This window comes from Mustelus asterias, chromosome 15 (assembly GCF_964213995.1).
Source record: "Mustelus asterias chromosome 15, sMusAst1.hap1.1, whole genome shotgun sequence".
In the NCBI taxonomy this organism is placed as follows: Eukaryota; Metazoa; Chordata; class Chondrichthyes; order Carcharhiniformes; family Triakidae; genus Mustelus; species Mustelus asterias.
In genome coordinates this window covers 24,810,112-24,829,404 of record NC_135815.1, presented here as the reverse complement: position 1 = coordinate 24,829,404, position 19,293 = coordinate 24,810,112, and the positions used below count along the sequence as shown (strand labels likewise).

Genomic DNA, 19,293 nt, shown 5'->3' with positions numbered 1-19,293 from the left:
GGAATTGAAGATTAAGAATATTCAACTTGAGCATTAATATCTACCTGCTGGTGTAGAGGATTTTCCATGTGTAATGCTTGGAGGCAACTGATGCTATGTTTGAGAAACAGGCAGCAAATATGTTTTTCTGCCTCCTGGCTTGGAAAGTTCCCTTGGGGTAAACAATGTTTGAATCCAGCTGGTACTAGATATCAGCCTCAATTGTGCTGAAGTAGCTATTTTTCAAAGCAATTTCAACAGTTCTATCTGTAGGAAATAAGTCCTTCAGCCAGTTTTGCTTCACAGTTCTCCAAAAAGGCAGATTTGGGTACAGATTTTGGTTGGTTGGCTGACCACTACTGTACCTCAGGACAATCCTGAAAGCTGTTAATTCTAGAATCAGGTGTCAGAGGCCATTTAATCATCATGTCTGTGCCATTGAAAAACAGGAAAATGTCATTATCTACCACTCCAGGCATCCAATATTCTTGCAATTGGCATTAGAAACTGCCTTATTCAGTTTCCCATTCAACCAAGGTGAGCATTGAATGTTAGTACCCACTGGAAGACGAGTAGCAGCATAGAATTGGACCCTCTTGATATGAGCAAATGTAGAGATAAGGTATCAAAGTGCCCATAAACTATTAACACCCATGAATAGAACCCTTTTGATGGAAAAATTAAATTAGTCAGATCAGTGAGAAGAATGATTTCACCAGTTTAACAATACTTAGATCAAGAGCACAAGGATTCATCAAAAAATTACATATGGACTTCAAATGGCTACCCAATAAGGAAGCTGTAATGCTAGTTTGCAAAAGGCCAATTATGGTCAAAGTTACTGCCTGTGTCACATTATAGGAACAAACTACAAAACAGAAGTTTTGGGTAAATTGTAGTTTTATTGGAAAAAAATATACAACTTGGAATGGATTTCAGGCATGTCAGTGCCAAAGCAGATTTCAGAAAGAACTAAGTGGCTAAACAAAATTTTGAAAGAGCACAGTAAGAAAACAAGAATGCTTCTTGTATGGAACAGCAAATACAAAAAAGGTTTAGTGTACGAGTACCTGGATGATACACCCGTTTTGCTATAGTGCAATGCTGAGAAATTTTAGGCTCTGTCCTTACTCCATGCAGAGTGATAACTCTGCATTTAAACAGCAATGCAATACATGCTGATATCATCAGCCATTTCCTCACAGCAGCATACCCAGATGATCCCTCGTTAAACCACAAGTCCTTGTGTAGCTTTGAATGTGTAGAAGAGCTTGGATGCACTTCAAGATAAAGCCACATGCAACTTTTGTTACACCAAAGTCTTGTCTCAAATGCAAAAGAAAACAATGACAAGAGGATATTGAAGGAAAATAACATGGACTGTAACTCTACCCACTATACATGCATATGTTTTAGACAGTTGGGGCAGGAGAGAAACATTACAGAAATTACAAACAAAGGAAAGGCAAATAAACAATGCTTTTTTACAAGAAAATTAAAAGGTTTTCTGTACAAGATCTTCACTTTGCAGTCATCATTTGTACGAACTCTGCAAATAAAGAAAAAAATGTTACTCTAGTTGGCTTCTAAAGCATCAAAACTTAAGTGCAGGTGATTTGAGATCAGTCAAGTTCAACTTGTCTTCCACCCCCATGGCACTTGTCATATTAAGGGACAAAGTTCTTTAAACATGGAACACATGCTTACCAGATTAAACACATTAAAATTTGGTGTTAAATCAATGGGCATAAAATTTTTGAAAACTAACCAAGCCAACAAAAAAAGTGACTGCACGTATGTACATGGGAGGGGCAGGGGGCTACTTGGGTAGAGCAGCATGTCAAAGCAGTTTCATCCTCATTTAGCAATTAAGCAATCTAGCATGCTCAGGCAGAGCAAATTCAGGATTTGAGTAAAACTGTTGGTAACAGTAATGATGTAAAACACCAGAGCAGCAATTCAAAGTTTTTCAGGAAAACGTGAGACAACATCTTTGATAGGAGAAGCCATCCAGCTTTTAATAAAACATTAAACCAAATCAATAATTACCTAGGGTAATCTTTGATCAATTCAGGACAATAAGCCCATTACTTAAAAATTCACAATTTAGCAAATCCAGGCGAATTAAAACTAGTCAATTGCTTGTAATGTATAAATAACTATGCATAAGTATGAAGATCAGTGTTAAGCCATTTCACAGGTTTGGTTCTTGTTCGACCAGAGAGTAATCTAGTGATGTACTTCAGTTCTGATGCAGACAACTCAATATATTTCAGATGTATGTTATATACCAATACTGACCATAGTTACCCATCCAGATATACCAGGTGCGAATTTCCAACTTCTAGACTTAGCTTAATTAAGAAATCTAGTGAAACCAAACAGGGTAATTATCTTGTCACGCCAGGAGAGCTGGGTTTGTATGGATGGTCAATATTTAGCAAACTTTGCAGTCTTTATTTCTAGTTTTGGCCATGGAGAGTTTTTAACCATGTTAAAAGATTGATTTAAACATTTGAAATACAGGCCATAAAGACTTAAAGGCCTACTCCTGCTACCTCTAATGACTAGGGGCAAAAGGCAATATAAGTATTGGTCATCAATACCACAGCACAAGATGGGCCATTTATAAACAATTTACTCTATTCTTAAAATTAGAAAGCCAATGCTTAGTGAACCAGGAAAACCCAAATCCATTCCTTGCTTTTTCAGAAAAAATTGAGAATCTATTTCATGGTCCCCACAAGAGGCAAGCTTGGGCTTGATCAAACACTTGATCTTAACCAAAAGACCAAGAAGCACATTTGTAGAATGCATAAAATATGTTTGGATGCTTAATAATGCATATTCAAGCCAAAGAAAGGAGTTCAAATACAGTAGCATCAAGGAAGGACTAAGTTTATAAAGCTTCCTGTCACTATTAAATCTAGATTGATCAGCATTAGATACCTTGCTACCACACCATGAGCAAGTTGGACTTCAGGGTCATTTGAACGTAGCAATTTAATTGTTACCTTCCTTGGGAATCAAATGAAGCTATTTGAATAACTACATTTTTTTCAATTACTGTACCATACGTGATGCACACATGGGACTCAATAGCTCAACTGTATTTTGTAGACATCCCACTCAAGCATATTTTTGCTGAAGTGGACAGCAAAAGCTGCTTGCTTAAAAAAAGTTGTGCTCTCCCATTTCAGGGAGTCTGAAAGTAACTTGGTAGCCTTTCCAGTCAAAACTTAAGTGTAGACAAGCAAATTTATTCAGTGTTATACAGTAAAATCTTTATTATCTGGACTGCATGGTGAATGGATGGGCTGATCAAAAAGCGGGTACAGAAAATTCCAAATATCAATGGAATGTAGAATACTTGCAGAACTAAAGTACTCAGATCAAATCTTCAACAGCAATTAAAACAAAGTAGGATTATTTTATAGTATACAGGTTTTAAAGCAAGCATTATTATAGTACATAGGTATAGGTTCACGGTAAAAATGATTTTTAGGGGAATGTCAGAAATTCCAGATAAGCAAATTCTGTTTGGTAGAGTGCCAGATACGTTTCCTGTAGTTGGATATGAAATGCAAGACACTGTACCACAAAAATGTCATGTGGAGAAAACAGTGCGAGATAGCAACTTCCCTGCTAGAGAATAAGCTTACCTTCATAGTTCACTTGACCATCACCATCAATATCTGCTTCTCTGATCATTTCATCAACTTCCTCATCTGTCAATTTTTCTCCAAGGTTTGTCATTACATGACGAAGTTCTGCAGCACTGATGTAACCATTACCATCCTGGAAGCCAAAAGAAATGCAACAGTCTATGATTTTGTTTTCAATATCTATTTAAAGGAAAAATGCTGGTAAAGGGTCATGCAAGATAGAACCAAGTCACCCAGGAGGAGGTTACATTTAACCTTTAGTCTTGGATGAGGCGTAGAACTCTTGCCAAAGTTAAGGTTGTGAATTCAAAGTTCAATCTGGACTAATACGTCATTCAGGCTGACATTTGCAAAAACAGCAAAGCACCTTTGAAGTGGCATTTCAGATTAAACAAAGTAGTATGGTCCTGTGGTGATTCTGAAGAGCATTCCCACTTATCCTTCAACCACACCACAATTTTCTGCTTATTTGTTGAGCACGAAATCTTGCTGTACATAAAACTGGCTGTTGCATTTTCTACACAAGAGGCTACATAATTGTAAAATGCTTTGGAATGTCAGTTGCGAAGGACACTATATAAAATGCAAGTTCTTCGCCCAAGATCCTGAATTAAAATCCAATCTATATTAAGTCTACATTCAGTTGCTTCAGGAACACAGTAATCTCAACCCAGTTTATGGTGGCCAAAAGCCTACAGTGCAAAAACAGTGTTCCAATTTGGGACTGCAAGGGTAAAATCAAAGGAGGCTAGGAGCCACACTGAGCCAGCGGAATGCTGACCTTGCTAAGTCCATTTCCAGGGGAACTGGGGAAGAAACTGCATTGAGCTTAACCTGGTAGCACAAGTACAGCAAATACTCACTAGCAATTTAGATAGAATTAGCATATACCTTATCAAACACTCGGAATGCTTCTCTGATTTCTTCCTCACTATCTGTATCTTTCATTTTTCTTGCCATCATTGTCAGAAATTCTGGAAAGTCAATTGTTCCATTTCCTGCCAAAAAAATGGAAGTTAGTGAAAATAGCACACAATATTTGGAAATGCTCAGGAGGGATTGTTGCTTCTCCTGCTTACCATCAGCATCAACCTCATTGATCATATCCTGTAGTTCCGCCTCAGTTGGGTTCTGGCCTAGTGATCTCATAACTGTTCCAAGTTCCTTTGTTGTTATGGTACCATCCCCATCTTTGTCAAAGAGTGAAAAGGCCTCTTTGAATTCTACAAGGAGAAAAACAATATGCTAGCACAATAGACATGTGATTTCACTGTATGCACTAAAGTTAATATTTTAAACCATTCAACACAAGTTGTGCGAGGCAATATCCAGATCAATTTTATTGCTAAACCTATAAAGTTCTCAACTGAATCATGCCAATTGTAAAATGGAGAGCAAGTATCATTAGATTACGCCAAAGATAAAGCTGCATATTTTTCAGACATAAAGCAGCTAGTACCCGAATGTTAAAACCGATCTTAATAACTGACCCAGCCAAAGCATAGGGTAGTAATTTTGTTTGTTTTTAAATACAAGGTCTAACTAGCTTTGACAAAAACAGGTGCTTAACATATGGATCATTTAATACAGAGACCACAAAATGTTTGACAATAAAAGGCAAAAATGACTGGAAGCAGCACTTTAGTGCATCACTTCATCTTGTTCCTCCTCCCCAAGTAAGTGCAGAATTTGATAGACAAATCTGTTCAGGCAATGTTCAATGCCAAATGATGCATATGCACTCCCTATTCAAGTAGTCTGATAAAATACACAAAGATACTGTAACTATAAAGCACAAGTACAACCAGGAAGTGCAAAGCATGCATAGAGGAATCACTTCATTGCTCTGTTGTATTTAAACTGAACAATTTGTAAGCTCCTTAAATTATAGAAAGGAACCAAAGTTCAAGGATAGGCAACAGAGGCAATTAAATTAACCCTTCAAGTTGGTACCTTAAAAGAGCTACCTGGAGCTCAACCCCAACCACTTTTTCCTACCACCAAGCTATACCAATTGAGATCAAACTCCACAACTTCAAAACAGTACATCTTCCCCCATCTGATTTCTTGCAACAGATAATCAGAACAAAAATATTTGCAAACTCATGTAGTACTAAAACTGAGCTTTGAATATCTTGCATCTCCCACAAAACAGACCGTTTATAATTAAAATAGGTCAGTTTTTTTTCAATACTTACCAGCAATTTGCTCTTCTGTTAGTTGATCAGCCTGAAAGACAATTACAGATTATGCATTATTTACATTTCAGACTGATTTAATAGGACAGAAGAAATTCATAATTGGGCCAAATGATGCAATGATTCAGCTCAACACTAAGAAATCTACAAAAAAAGTCATGTTTGCAAAAAATAAAAGGTCCAAGATAATATTGCTGAGGGTGCCTGCATAGGACCCAAACAGTCCACTAGGCAACACAAGATTTACACATGCTAAGACAACACAAGATGTTTTTAATAGCTCACCAGCAACACAGACTCTGGCGGAGACATTTTTTCAGGAGACCAAGTTCAGTAGTCCCCTGGACATAAGTATCATTCAGCCAGCCAGCCACAGGTTTTGAGAAGTGAAATTTCTGATTTCAAACGAAATCCATTAACTAGTTCATCTATTACATACTATAGGTAAAATAATTTCAGAAGGCAAGTGCAAACAGCCAATAATAATTGGTGCAGCGATAAGATAGAAACCAAGCAGTAAAGTGAGGGAGTGGCTCAAATTCCACAAAGCCAACAGTCAGTCATTCTTCAGCTCCACAGTAACCACCTCAAGCCTCCCAAATAAGAAATTTAAGAGGTCACGCAGGGCATTCAACAACAACACCCCTCCCGGAGAGAAAGAGGGACACCACATCTCAAGTTACAAACATTGGGAGAATTCAAAAACTTTCGATGAAAGCATCGAAATCAAGAGTTTGGTCAAATACGCGGGGAGAATGAAAGCATTTCAAAACCGACGCGCCCACAGCGTTGTAAACTCCATCCCTCGCTCTCCAGTGAGGGACCCTCCCCATCCTGGAGCCTGCAGTTTGCTCGGTTTCTCTGCATTGCGCGTCTGCAGCCGGAAGTGCCGATAATTTAAAAAGCAGCCCATCTCCGGAGATAGACAACTTCCACCACACACACACACTTTCCACCCACCACCCCCGGAAATAAATTCAAGCCTTGGACATTAACGCTTTCGTAAAACAACGCTGACACGGAGCCCCGCTCTAAAAAGGCGGCAGTGGCGGGATTGAACACCCGGGGGGGGGGGGGGGGGGGACCGTTACCCCCAACAGCACGCGCCCTCGAGCATGCGCCACCTCCCCCACCCATTAACCCGCAAGCATGCACCATCCCCTCCCCCCCCCCCCGGGACCATTACCCCACGAAGATGCGCCATCCTCCTTCCCCGGGCATGCGCCAACCCCTCTCCCCCTCGAGACCGTTACCCCACGAGCATGCGCTATCCCCCCCTTTCTCACGCGCCCTCACCTCTCCAGTTGTTTCCGCGCGGGCTCACCAACACCCCCCCCCCAAAGGTCTCCAACGGTCCGAACCGCCGCCTCTGGATTGGCAGCAGGGCGGCGGCACCACCACAACCGCACATCTGCCCCATTCTCCCATGGGAGAAGAATGGGGCTGGACGGACGGACAGCGCCGGTTATCAGGTAAGGTTCGCCGCCGCGTCCGACAACAAAAAAAAGAGAGGGCGGAAAGGAGAGAAATGGCAACCAACCCTTCGCACACTCCAGTCTGAAACAGGAGGAAACGCCGCCAATCCCCCGATCAAGCCCACCTTCTTCCCCACCCGCTCGTCCACCCCAACGGACACCAATGTCGGCACCTCCCTCATTTTTTAAAAAAAACCACAGGGGAGCGAAATAAAATGAACACCAGCTCGGGCTGATGGCGACACCGCCGCTAATGGGCCGCAGTGGCAGCCCGCCGGTTTTCACCCTCCCATCTCCTGGCTCCACAGAGGCGTCATAATCTCACCAAACGAGAGAGAGAAAAGGGAGGGGGGGAATCTCGATTAGAAGAAATCTCCGCTCGTAGTCCAAGGGGGGGAAAAAATATTACACAGCCCCGATAGAGTGGGTGTGAGGGGGAATAAATCCATTCGCTTCCAACGGCAAGGAGTGCTGGGGGTGAAATAAGAATCGAAGGCTGAGAGAGAGCCAGAGGGGGGTGACTGGACTCACCATTTTTTTGCAGCGTTGTGAACTGGTTGCCGATTGCCCCTGCTCGCGGCTGAACTCCTCTCCGCCCTCGCCACCACTGACTATAAACAGCCCGCTCACAGCGGCTGCTTAACACCGCTCTCTGCCCGTGTATCCCTCCGCAGCGCCCCCGCCCCCACCGCGGATCCGCCCTCTTCGCCACCTCCCCCGCCCAGGGTTCATGGCCGTTCCCCCTCCTCTTCCCCTCCCCCCCCCCCTTCACCACAAAGAAAAACCCAACTTCGAATTAATCCTCCATCTCCCTTTCATCCAATAGTGCCATCGATTTGTTGATCGCCAACTCCCTCCTCTCTCCCTCCCTCAGCAAGTCGGATGCCCCGTCTCCGGCTCGGGGACTATTTTCTTTTGCTTTCCTCCCCACCCCCCACCCCCGCGGAGGCAGATGTAGCCTGGCGCGGCGGCGGCGGCACGGCTCCCTGTGCGGGCCGCTGATTGGTCGGGCCGTACCTGCAATGCGTCAGTGCAAAGGCAGCGTCCGCTGGTGATGTTGGTGCTGATGTTTGGTGTCCGCTCGCCCCCTGCCCCGTTATTCAGAGCTAGCTGGGCTGGGAGGGGGGGGATGGTCGTTGCTTAGCGTAGCACGGGCACGGCCTGGTCTAGTTCGGCGCAGTACCGCCGCACCTTGGTGTAATAAGAGGGGGGGAGGGAGGACAAGATAGCTGATATTAAATGTACACTGCAGCACACTCCAAACATTGCACAGTCTCTCAACCTGTTGGTCGCAGCTCCCTTGCTGCATCCTGCTACAACATATTAACATGAAAGCTTGCTCATTTATCTTTGTAACATTATGCCATGGATATGATTTTTTTGTGTGTGCCACACACGCACGTGGCTGATTATTCCCCATCCCCCCAATATTTGGGTTCCCAGCTATCTGTTTTCTTGAGTTGGTTTCAAAGTATGTGTTCTTTCAAAGTATGTGTTCTTTGGCTGTTCCTGCAAACATGCTACTTGTGTTCCCCTCTCCGCCACCCAATCGAACAGCCAATTTTTATAATCTTTAGTCAGATATTTTGTAGTATTTGTAATGGTATTGGATTGTGACTTTGTTGTGGCCACGTGTTTCTCATGCTGAATATCTGAATTTATTCATGACGAGTGGATCTTAACAGTAACTTCACTGCAACGTTGAAGTAAGCCTACTTGTGACACTAATAAATAAACTCTAACACTTTGATAATAAATTAAAACTATTGTCCAAGTGTTACTCCCTCGCAAACTTGAATACCCTATCATTTTTAAATTAAGGTTTTCTTCTACTTGCTTTAAATATTGCCTGTTGTTTGGCATACTACATGGTGGCCAACGAAAGTAAAAACTTTAAAAATCGCAAATTTCACTAAGTTTCTGGACAATTTTCTAGTTTATTTTTAAATGTCGGAACTACAGTTGTACACACTTTGCAGTTAATAAACATTACAAAACTTCACAATTGCTCTGATTTAATGTTTATAGCATCTAAGGAGCCATTTAATCTTGTAATTTTGTATTGTTTCTCACCATGCTTCAGAATATTGTACATAGATATGTGTTTTATATTCTGGAACGTTGTTCTATGTTGCACAGTCTGCAATTCTTGGGGGACCGTTTAAAAATGTGCAGCTCTGGCCAACAGAAACTTTTAAAAGTGCTTTGAGGCCCTAGTGTAAATAATTATTTCTGGGTTGCAGATGTGTAACAAAATATTTTTGGAGTAATTAAAATAAATATGCACCATTTGCATAATTTCCTTCCTTCCTCTATATTAGATTAATGTACAAGAACTTAAACTTATTTAAAAGTGTCAGGGTAGACAAAGGAGGAAACGTGTTTGGGTATCACCTTGCTGCCTATACCTGCAATGTCGTCATGATACTTAATTAGCTATTGATACTAGTATAAGGAATCTCACACTTGAGACAATGGTATTTATTGTATGATATTCTTAATTCATTGCTCAAATCATTCTCATTAGCACCAGTAACAAACAACCAGGAGGTAGTCCTATTATGTAGTTCAAAATGCTTTCCACTCGCAACACACACTTGCAAGGATACAATCTATAACACATTCCTACTGCATATGTTTGTCACAGTTGTCATGGATCCAAGTGTATGAAATCCAGCCAAGTGGTAGAAACATTCATATACCAGTAAACTTTATTAAAATCTAGTGCCAGAATTAGACAACATTTCACCTTTTAAAGAATCATATGTATTGTTGTGTAATCATTATTTTCAAATTAGACTGCAGTTGTGGTGCAAATGTCAGTCTGGGATTGCTATCTATAAATGGCAGACCCGAGTTATATTGCCAACAGTGAGTGTCTTCATCTAAGTAGGAATTAAGCTTTGAGCACACATCCTTAAAATGCTAGTTCCTCAGGAGCCAATTTTTAATGAGCAAGAGATCCAGTGGATCATCAGAATTTTTAAAATGTAGTTTTACACCAGTCAAAATATACAATTTTTGAAGTCAGAACAGCATGAGAAATTGCACATAATCTCTAATTTCCTGATTTCGCATGTTTGAAAGTTTGGTCCCTAGACGAGTTATACTGCCACTTAGATTAATCTCCAACTGATTTAACGGGACCATAAAGACCATAAAACATAGGAGCAGAATTAGGCCACTCAGCCCATCGAGTCTGCTCGATGGAGGCAAGGATGATCTTATTACATGGCACTGGACTTCAACAACAAAGTAATTATGCCACAAGTGGTTCTTCATAACAAATATCACATTAAAAGCCTCCTTTATCTGATATGGAAATCCAAAATGTTTGGATGAAAATTGCTGGAATGAATATGTCCTGATTATATGAATGTGTTCACATATCCAAAGACCCTTGATTGTAGAGGTGTATGGAATTATTGCTGAAGTTCTTCATCACAAACTACATTTAATATACCTAATGCTGTGGTTAGGAGAGCAATGGCAATATGTTCATAAATTTCATGGTAATTTGTGCTTCATACCACTTGGGAAGAGCTCCTTAAATGTACCACCTGTCTAGTGAGGGGTATATCTGCATGTGTCAGTTGTCTAATGACAGATTTGTTATTATCCACCCTCAGAGGAAGTAATCAGAGTCTCTTTGGAGTCGAACTGACTGTATGATGATGGGCTCTATAATTGAAGATTGGTGACAAGTTAATCCTCTATTTGATAACCAATACCCAAGCTTGGCAAGATCAGCAGCACTCTAGAGTCTTATTGATAATTGACTGAACAGTCTGGTTTATTGACAGGACCTGAAGGTGTGCTCCTGTCACTTAGAGCTGGGATTGTTTCTGCTGATTTGCAAATAACTCAATATTTTATTGATAGAGCAAACATGAGGTCACAAGTTTTTGGCAAGTTCTGAAATTGAGGTCAATTTAGTAATTTGTGGTTTAGTGCATGATCATGAAAGTTGCTATTTAGTTGTAAAAATGCAACTAGTTTACTATATTCCTTCATGGAAAAGACTCCAATCCCCTCTCTGTGGACAATGTGACAAAAATACACTTTTGTCGGTGTTGTCTGCATCCCAAGAGCAATTCTTTTTATAAATAGTTGAAATGTGGCCAACATACTGCTATACAGGCCAAGTGTGAGAATCATAGAATCCCTACAGTGCAGAAGGAGGCCATTAAGCCCATTGAGTTTGCACTGACCACAATCCCACCCAAGCCCTATTCCTAGACAATATCATAACATTTGTTTCTGAACACAAAAATATTCAGGTTATGATTTCAGTTCCTCGCACACTTGAGCTTACTATAATTAATGGTCAAATTTATTCCCAGCAGCTTCTTTCCCTCGGCACATATTTTGTCCGTTACATGAGTTTAGAGGGAAGAGAAGTGATTCAGACACGGGAGATGTTTTCTCGGGCTGGGAAATCTAGAACATGGAAGCACAGTCTTAGGATAAGGGCCTGATCATTTAGGACTGAAATGTGGACAACTTCCTTCACTCAAGGGGTTTGCAAACTTAACTTTGGAATTCTCTACTCCAGAGGGTTGTGGCTGATCCATCATTGAATATGTTTAAGGTTGAGACATACAGGTTTATGGGATCTCATGGAATCAAGGGATATGGAGAGTAGGCAGGAAAATGGTTGCATTGAATGGAGGATCAGGCCCATTGGGCTGTATGATCTACCGTTACATCTAACCTATTTCTCATGTTCTTAAACACCTAAAAAAAACAATAATTTGTGTACAGGATCATTTTTGGTTGACAAGGAGAAGAAAGCATATGTTAGTGAATTTTATCTGGTTAAACTCCAGCAGTACCCATAAGTACACATTGGAATTCATTAATATTGACTGCTGTTGAATTTTCTGAATTTAGATACAAGGGTGAGTAAATATTTCACATTAATCAAATAAAAACTCAATGTGCATATATATTTTGGTAGTTTGACAATTTTTAAGCATGATGAGTTTAATTGTCCATCAGACAAGCTAGCTACTCAAACAAAAAGTGCTGTTTGTCTCACGTTACTCCTTTCAGATGCACAAGTTTATATGATCAGCTAATTTAACCTTATTTTCAATAATCTGAAGTACAGTATTATGGATACATTTATGAATATTTCCAACAGATGGGAATTGCACATTTGCCACAGGCCATTTGAGGCGACTTGAGCCATTCAGGTTCACTTTTTGACAGTCTTGCAAAACAATTCTGATTAATCAAGTTTCCCCCCCCTTACAAAGGCAGCTATGAAAAGTCCTGAACCACAACACTTCAAATAGATTTGCTGAAATGACAATATTAGGTTGCAGTTAATGTCAAATCAAATTAATTCTGATAGCAAACATTTTACCTATACCCTTCTGATTTGCAAAGTTGGCTGATTAACACTATTTACAAATATCATTACGTTGCTGTGAAGCAGTTATTTATTTGAGTGGTAGAACTCTTTTTGTAAGTGCCCACCCAGAGAGATTTATAATTTTTTTATTCTCCTAAATGGATGTGCTGCTTTTCAAAAAAAGGCTGCATGCAGGGAAGTTTTGAGTATATGTATGTGTTTGGCATAATTTATGATTAATTGTTGTTTTATTTTACTTTGAACATGTTTAAATCAAAAATTGAACGATGAAGAATACTTCAGCTTAATGATACTACTTTGATGAAAGTGAAGTGCTGATACATTTGTAAACTTTTCAAATTCGAATAAAATGAATGCAAACCCAGTTATTTTCTGACAGGTCAAAGGCCAACAGAATATGTCACTGAGCTATTTATTATTTATCTGTTTGCTTTATATGTTATTGAACTAGAGACGAACTTGCCCACATCTGTGTTCAGTTGCTGGGGGGGTGTTACCGTGAGTCAGTGGTGCAATGCAGTAACTAGGGTGGAAACGTCACGCATGCGCAAGGGCAGTGGCAAGTGTCTGCCGTGTAAGCAGTGGGGCAATTTAGTAGATCAGGATTTCCAACAAATAGAGAGAGCACCATTAGCAGATAGGGAGGGAAACTGAAGACTCGTCTTTCTGTACCATGCACACATACAGGCAGCTCAGGACATCCCATAGCACATTCTCATTATTCTGTACTCGACCAGGAAGAACGGACTGCCTGTGTCCGCAACAGGAGGGGAAACTATAAGAGCAGCAAGCAGATCGTGCAAGGACTAAAGGCAGGCGGCAGTCAGGACAGCGTTGGAACCGAAAGGACACTGCTACTGAAGCAAGCCCATATTTAAGCGGGTAACCAAATTTCAAACAGGGATGTCAGTAAACAGCAAAACCCAAAAGGAAGTGGCAAACATGATGGGACCAAAGAAACAGGACTACAAGGGCAGTAGCTGTTAAAAGTAAAATTTAAAATGGAGGCTACGAGGTGTTTATTGTGCAATGTTTACAAACTAGAAAACCAGATAGCAAAATAAAGTTGACCAGATGAGAAAATTGCAAGTCAATAAGCTTGAAAGAAAAGCTAAGTCCTTAGAGAACAAGGGATTCTTGAGGCTGCGTGAATAGTATCGTATTAGATTCCAAATGAGTATATGACTAAATAGAGAGGATTGAAATGATCAAAAAAGTGTCTGCATTGGCTCAATGTAGACGCATTCTCCCCGGAGTCAAAGGTTATGAGTTCAAGTCGTACTTAAGATACTGGAACACTTGGCAAGCCAATTGTCTCATATCCTATAATGCAGGCTAGCACATTGAAGTCTCATCCGTTCCATCTAACATTAGTTCATTAGTGTCACCTATTCCACTAAACCTGGTAAAACATGACTGCAGGATCTGGAGACTGCAGCAGCCAATTAACACTGTGTATTCCTCCTGCAGATTCAGCAGCACACAATGAACACCAGACCAGTGGGGGAGTAAATTTTCTAATCTAACATTCAACACGTGAAGAGGAAGCAATGGCAATTATTGGCTTCAGTTCAGGCCAGTAAGAAAAGATAGACATTCTCAAAAATTCATTGAAGGCACAGTGACCCTCACATCCCTATCCACAGCTGCCTCAGTTTTTCATCGAGTAAAGAGTTACATTTTGTAAGACACATCACAGATATCATGGAATAACAAAACTGAGTTACAACTAATCAGATTGTTCTGTAAGTGAAATAAACAACAAGTTTTTAACCTGGATAGAAATTAACATTTATCACACTTGAAGTACATTGACTGTCATGATATACACCATCAGTCTGACAGATGTCACTCTCAAAGCGCCTGCAGTAGCAAGACAGATTGTCTTGGAGCATTCAAATTTCTGTTAGAGAACAGCAGGCGTGAGTCTCGCAGGCCTGAAGGTCACAGAGGGAAGGTAATAATACCTCTGTGACCTTCCCTTTCATTACTGCCTAGTTTCTTGAACCTTTCAAAGTGAAGGGTTGTAATTGCAAAACCCATTTTCTCTTTCTTTGATCCAATGAAAGGTCATAGATCTGAAATGTAAATGTTGTTTTTCTCTCATATGAATATACAAATTAGGAGCAGGAATAGGCCCTTTGAGCCTGCTCCCCATTCAGTAAGATCATGGCTGATCTGATTGAATCTCAACTCCACATTCCTATCTGTCCCCAATAACATTGCACCTCCTTGCTTATCAAGGAACCATCTGCCTCTGGCTTAGAAATATTCAAAGACTCTCTGTTGAGGAAGAGAGTTCCAAAGTCTCATAACCCTCTTGAGAGAAAAAAATTCTCCTCATCTATCTTAAATGGGCAACCTCTTATTTTTAAACAGTCACCCATAGTTCTAGATTCTCCCACAAGAGAAATGATCCTTTCCTGTCAATACCCTTCAGGATCATATACGCTTCAATCAAGTCTCTTCAGAAGCCTAGTCTGTTGACCTTTCCTCATAAGACAACCTGCCCATTCAGGTATCAGTGTAGTAAACCTCCTTTGAACTGTTTTCAATGCATTTACATCCTTTCTTAAGTAAGGAGACCAATACTGTGCACAGTGCTGCAAATGTGGTCTCCCCAGTGCCTTGTATAACCAAAGCATAATCTTTCTACTTTTGTATTCAATTCATTTCGCAATTAAACAATAACATATTAACTTTCCTAATTACTTGTTTTACCCACAATTCATGCACCAAGTCACTCAAATACCTCTGCATCTCAGAGCTCTGCAACCTCAACCATTTAGATAATGTTTTTTTTATTTTTCCTGCCCAAATGGACAGTTTCACATTTTACTTAGCCAAGTCCCTTTTCCGACTCCTTATATTCTCTTCTCAACTTACTTTCCTATCTATATTGTGTCATCAGCAAATTTAGCAACCACACCTTCAATCCCTTCATACAAGTCATTGATGTAAATTGTAAAAAGTTGAAACCGCAGCATTGATCCATGCAGCGCACCACTCGTTACATCTTGCCAACCAGAAAATGACCTTTTTATGCATACTCTGTCTCCTTTTAGCTAGCCAACCTTCTATCAATGCCAATATGTTACCCACTAAACCACGAGCTTTTACTTTCTTCAATAACCTTTGACGTGGTACCTTCTCAAATGCCTTCTGGAAATCTAAGTGCAGTACACTCACTGATTCCCCTTTATCCATAGCACATGTTTTTCTTCAAAGAATTCCAATAAATTGATTAACCAGCCTGGCCCCCGGCACTGCCCAAGGGGCAAAGTGGCAATGCCTAGGGGGCACCTTGGCACTGCCCAACAGGCATCAGGCAGTGTCAAGGGGTGGGGCCAGGGCCTAATGGAGCAGGGCCCCTGGGGGGAGCTTGGTGGGAATGCAGCCTGGCTGGGTGACAGAGGGAGGGAAGCCAGTGATCGGGACTGGCCATCGGGATGGGGGGGTGGGGCTGCCGGTGTTGGGGGGAGATTGGGACTACCGGGGGGTGGGGGAAGAACGGGACTGCTGGGGGGTGGGGTAGATTGGGCTGGCCCGGACACGCGATCGTGGCCTGGGGGAGTCAGAGGGGCCAGCAATCAAGAGGCTGGGAGTGCGGGGCTACGTGCTCCAATCTCGGCGCTGACAGATCGGTGCATGCACAGTGGCTCGCTCAGCACTGTGCTGCCGGTCGTTCAGGCGGGAATAGACCCACCCACTGATTTTTTTTAGCGTGAATCATGCTGGTGCACTCTGTGGTGCACAGAGTGTGGGAAATTCATTTTGAAAATCCCGCTGAAAAAATGTGAATGTACAGACTCCGCACCGACAGTGACCCAAGCTGGGAATCGAATCTGAGTCCCAGGAGCTGTGAACAGCAATGCCAACCACTGTGCCACCATGCTACCCTATCTTCCTTTTTGAATAAAGGAATTAATTTGCTATTTTCCAATCTAATGGAACCTTCCCTGAATCTAGGGAATTTTGGGAAATGAAGACCAACTCTGAAACTATCTCACTAACCACTTATTTTTAGACCCTAAGACAAAGTCCATCAGAATCTGGGGACTTGTCTGCCTGCAGCTCCAACAATTTGCTCCCTGGTGACTGTAATTTTCTTGAGTTCCTCCCTCTCTTCTATTTCCAACTCCACAGATATTGAATGACCCTGCTGAATATATCCGGCATTTTCTGCTTTTATTCCAGCATCTGAAGTATTTTGCTTTTGTGATTGTGTGTTTTGTGTTTTTTTTCATGAATTCAACCTTAACCAAAACTCTGGTGCCTTGAATCTAACTTGCAACAATTCCATTCTCCTTTGCCATTGACCTACAGTGTAATGGAAGCACAGTGGAGGACATATCCCTATCTACATCAACGGGGATGAAGTGGAAATTGTCAAGAGCTTCAAGTTTCCAGGTGTCCAGATCATCAACAACTTGTCCTGGTCCCTCCATGCCGACACTATGGTTAAGAAGGAGGCTAAGGAAATTCGGCATGTCCGCTACGACTCTCACCAACTTTTATAGATGCACCACTGAAAGTATCTTTTCTGGATATATCACAGCTTGACATGGCAACTGCTCTGACCAAGACCTCAAGAAACTACAAAAGGTTATGAACGAAGTCCAGTCCATCACATAAACCAGCCTCCCATCCATTGACTCTGTCTATACTTCCTGCTGTCTTGGAAAAGCAGCTAGCATTATTAAGGATCCCACGCACTCCAGACATACTCTCTTCCACCTTCTTCCGTCAGGAAAAAGGTACAAAAGTCTGAGGCCATGTACCAACTGACTCAAGAACAGCTTTTTCCCTGCTGCCATCAGACTTTTGAATGGACCTACCTTGTACTAAGTTGATGTTTCTCTCTACACCTTAGCTATGACTGTAACACTACATTCTGCACTGTCTGCACTTTGTAAAGCACAAGAAACAATACTTTTCACTGTATGCCAATACATGTGACAATAATAAATCAAATCAAAATCAAAACAGTGGCTCAAATTTAAAATTGTCATCCTTGTGTTCAAATTGGTCTGTGGCATTTTGTTTCGCTGCCTCTGCAACCTTCTCCAGGTTTTACAATCCTCCAACAACTCTGCATTCCTCCAACTCGCGCCTCTTGTCCAGACTCACTTCTTCCATATCACCATTGCTTTCATAGCTTCTGTCCTTGAGGCCCTCTGCATCTGTCCATCTTTAAGATACTCCTTTTAAATAAAAAAAATGTGAAACTGGGATAGTTTGTGCTGTTTTACGGTGCTAATTGTGTCCCATGATCTCCAAAATGGCATCTGCTGTGCCTGTGCACATTTTTCTGGTGCATTGCCTTGGATGCAATATTGTTGAGGGTATTAGCCCATATGCAGGGAATGGCCTCCAGACATATGGACCAGGTAGATCATGATTCGCTGATTTTATACTAATTTTGAGCTAATGTTCAGCAGCATGGTGGCAAAGTGGTTAGCATTGCCGCCTCAACACCACGGATGTGGCTTCAATTCCGGCCTAGGGTGACTGTCTGTGTGGAGTTTGTTCTCCAGGGTGCTCCAGTTTCCTCCCTCAGTCCAAAGATGTGCAGGTTAGGTGGATTGGCTGTGCTAAATTATCCTTTAATGTCTCAAGATGTGTGGGTTAGGTGGATTAGCCATGGTAAATGCACGGGGTTATGGAGATAGGATTGAGGGGAGGACCTGGGTAAGATGCTGGTTGGGATTCTCTGGCCACGCTTGCCCTATGCCAGAAAATCCTGCCCGAGATCAATGGACTTTTGCATGGTCTGTGTCCTGCCCGCTACATGCCAAATTTCCTTAGCCTCCTTCTTAACTATAGTGTCGGCATGGAGGGACCAGGACAAGTTGTTGGTGATCTGGACACCTGCAAACTTGAAGCTCTTGACAATTTCCACTTCATCCCCGCTATGGTGGATAGGGCAGTAAATTCCGGTCGCTGAGTCAGTGCAGACTCGATTGGCCGAATGGCCTCCTGCATTGTAGGGATTCTATGGTTCTAACGCTCTCACTTAACCACCATATAGCTGAATGTGTTCATCAGCAGGAAGGGCGTACCGCACTTTTTTCTTTTTTTTCTGAATATATGTTCAAGATGATTAAACAATCAGAATCACTTCAAATCACTGACTTCTTAGCATTATTCAGAAATTTTAAAAAAATACTCTAGTAACAATTTTATGTCTATAATTAGAGACTTTCATACAATTTACAGCAGGGGTTCCCAAACTATGTGCTGCGACCCCCAGAGGGCTCATGGAATGAGCAACTGGGGTCATGAGCTCCAAGGCAACAATGGCAGTTGCAGAGTGCAAATTCAGGCAAGACCGGCCTTCGATCAGGTTTCAAGTGTCAGGACATTCACAACCTTTCATTTGCTATCCAGTGGTTCATGTGACAAGGATACATGGTCCAAAACCTTTTCACTGCTGCCAGCAGAGCCTTTGAAAGGTTGGTGAGAAAAATAACTCACCTCTCCCTCCCACAACGCTTCTCCACCCTTTCTCATAACATCCCCCCCCCCCCCCACAATCTTCTCTCTCTCTCTCTCTCCACCCCTGTCTCACTGGGGTCACACCAAGTTCCAAACGT

At 41.6% G+C, this 19,293-nt stretch overlaps 1 protein-coding gene and 1 long non-coding RNA gene across 2 annotated transcripts; one reads left to right on the top strand and one right to left on the bottom strand.

The window, feature by feature from the left end:
* Positions 1-861: 861 nt before the first annotated feature.
* Positions 862-8,181, bottom strand: calm2b (calmodulin 2b, (phosphorylase kinase, delta)). Its single transcript, XM_078229664.1, has 6 exons — positions 7,849-8,181; positions 5,843-5,873; positions 4,724-4,867; positions 4,536-4,642; positions 3,642-3,777; positions 862-1,528 (listed from the first exon to the last, which is right to left on the bottom strand). Exons 1-6 carry the CDS (start codon positions 7,849-7,851, stop codon positions 1,500-1,502), a joined length of 450 nt encoding a protein of 149 aa, XP_078085790.1. The 5' UTR covers positions 7,852-8,181; the 3' UTR covers positions 862-1,499.
* On the top strand, positions 6,914-17,673 carry LOC144504408 (uncharacterized). Its single transcript, XR_013499619.1, has 3 exons — positions 6,914-7,314; positions 14,168-14,442; positions 17,024-17,673. It is a non-coding gene; the product is annotated as an uncharacterized LOC144504408 (long non-coding RNA).
* Positions 17,674-19,293: the final 1,620 nt, after the last annotated feature.

Coding starts and splice junctions, on each gene's coding strand:
- calm2b (XM_078229664.1), bottom strand. Junction 4,643..4,723: donor CAATGAGGTTGATGCTGATG/GTAAGCAGGAGA, acceptor TTTTTTTGGCAG/GAAATGGAACAATTGACTTT. Junction 1,529..3,641: donor TGGTCAAGTGAACTATGAAG/GTAAGCTTATTC, acceptor CTTTATTTGCAG/AGTTCGTACAAATGATGACT.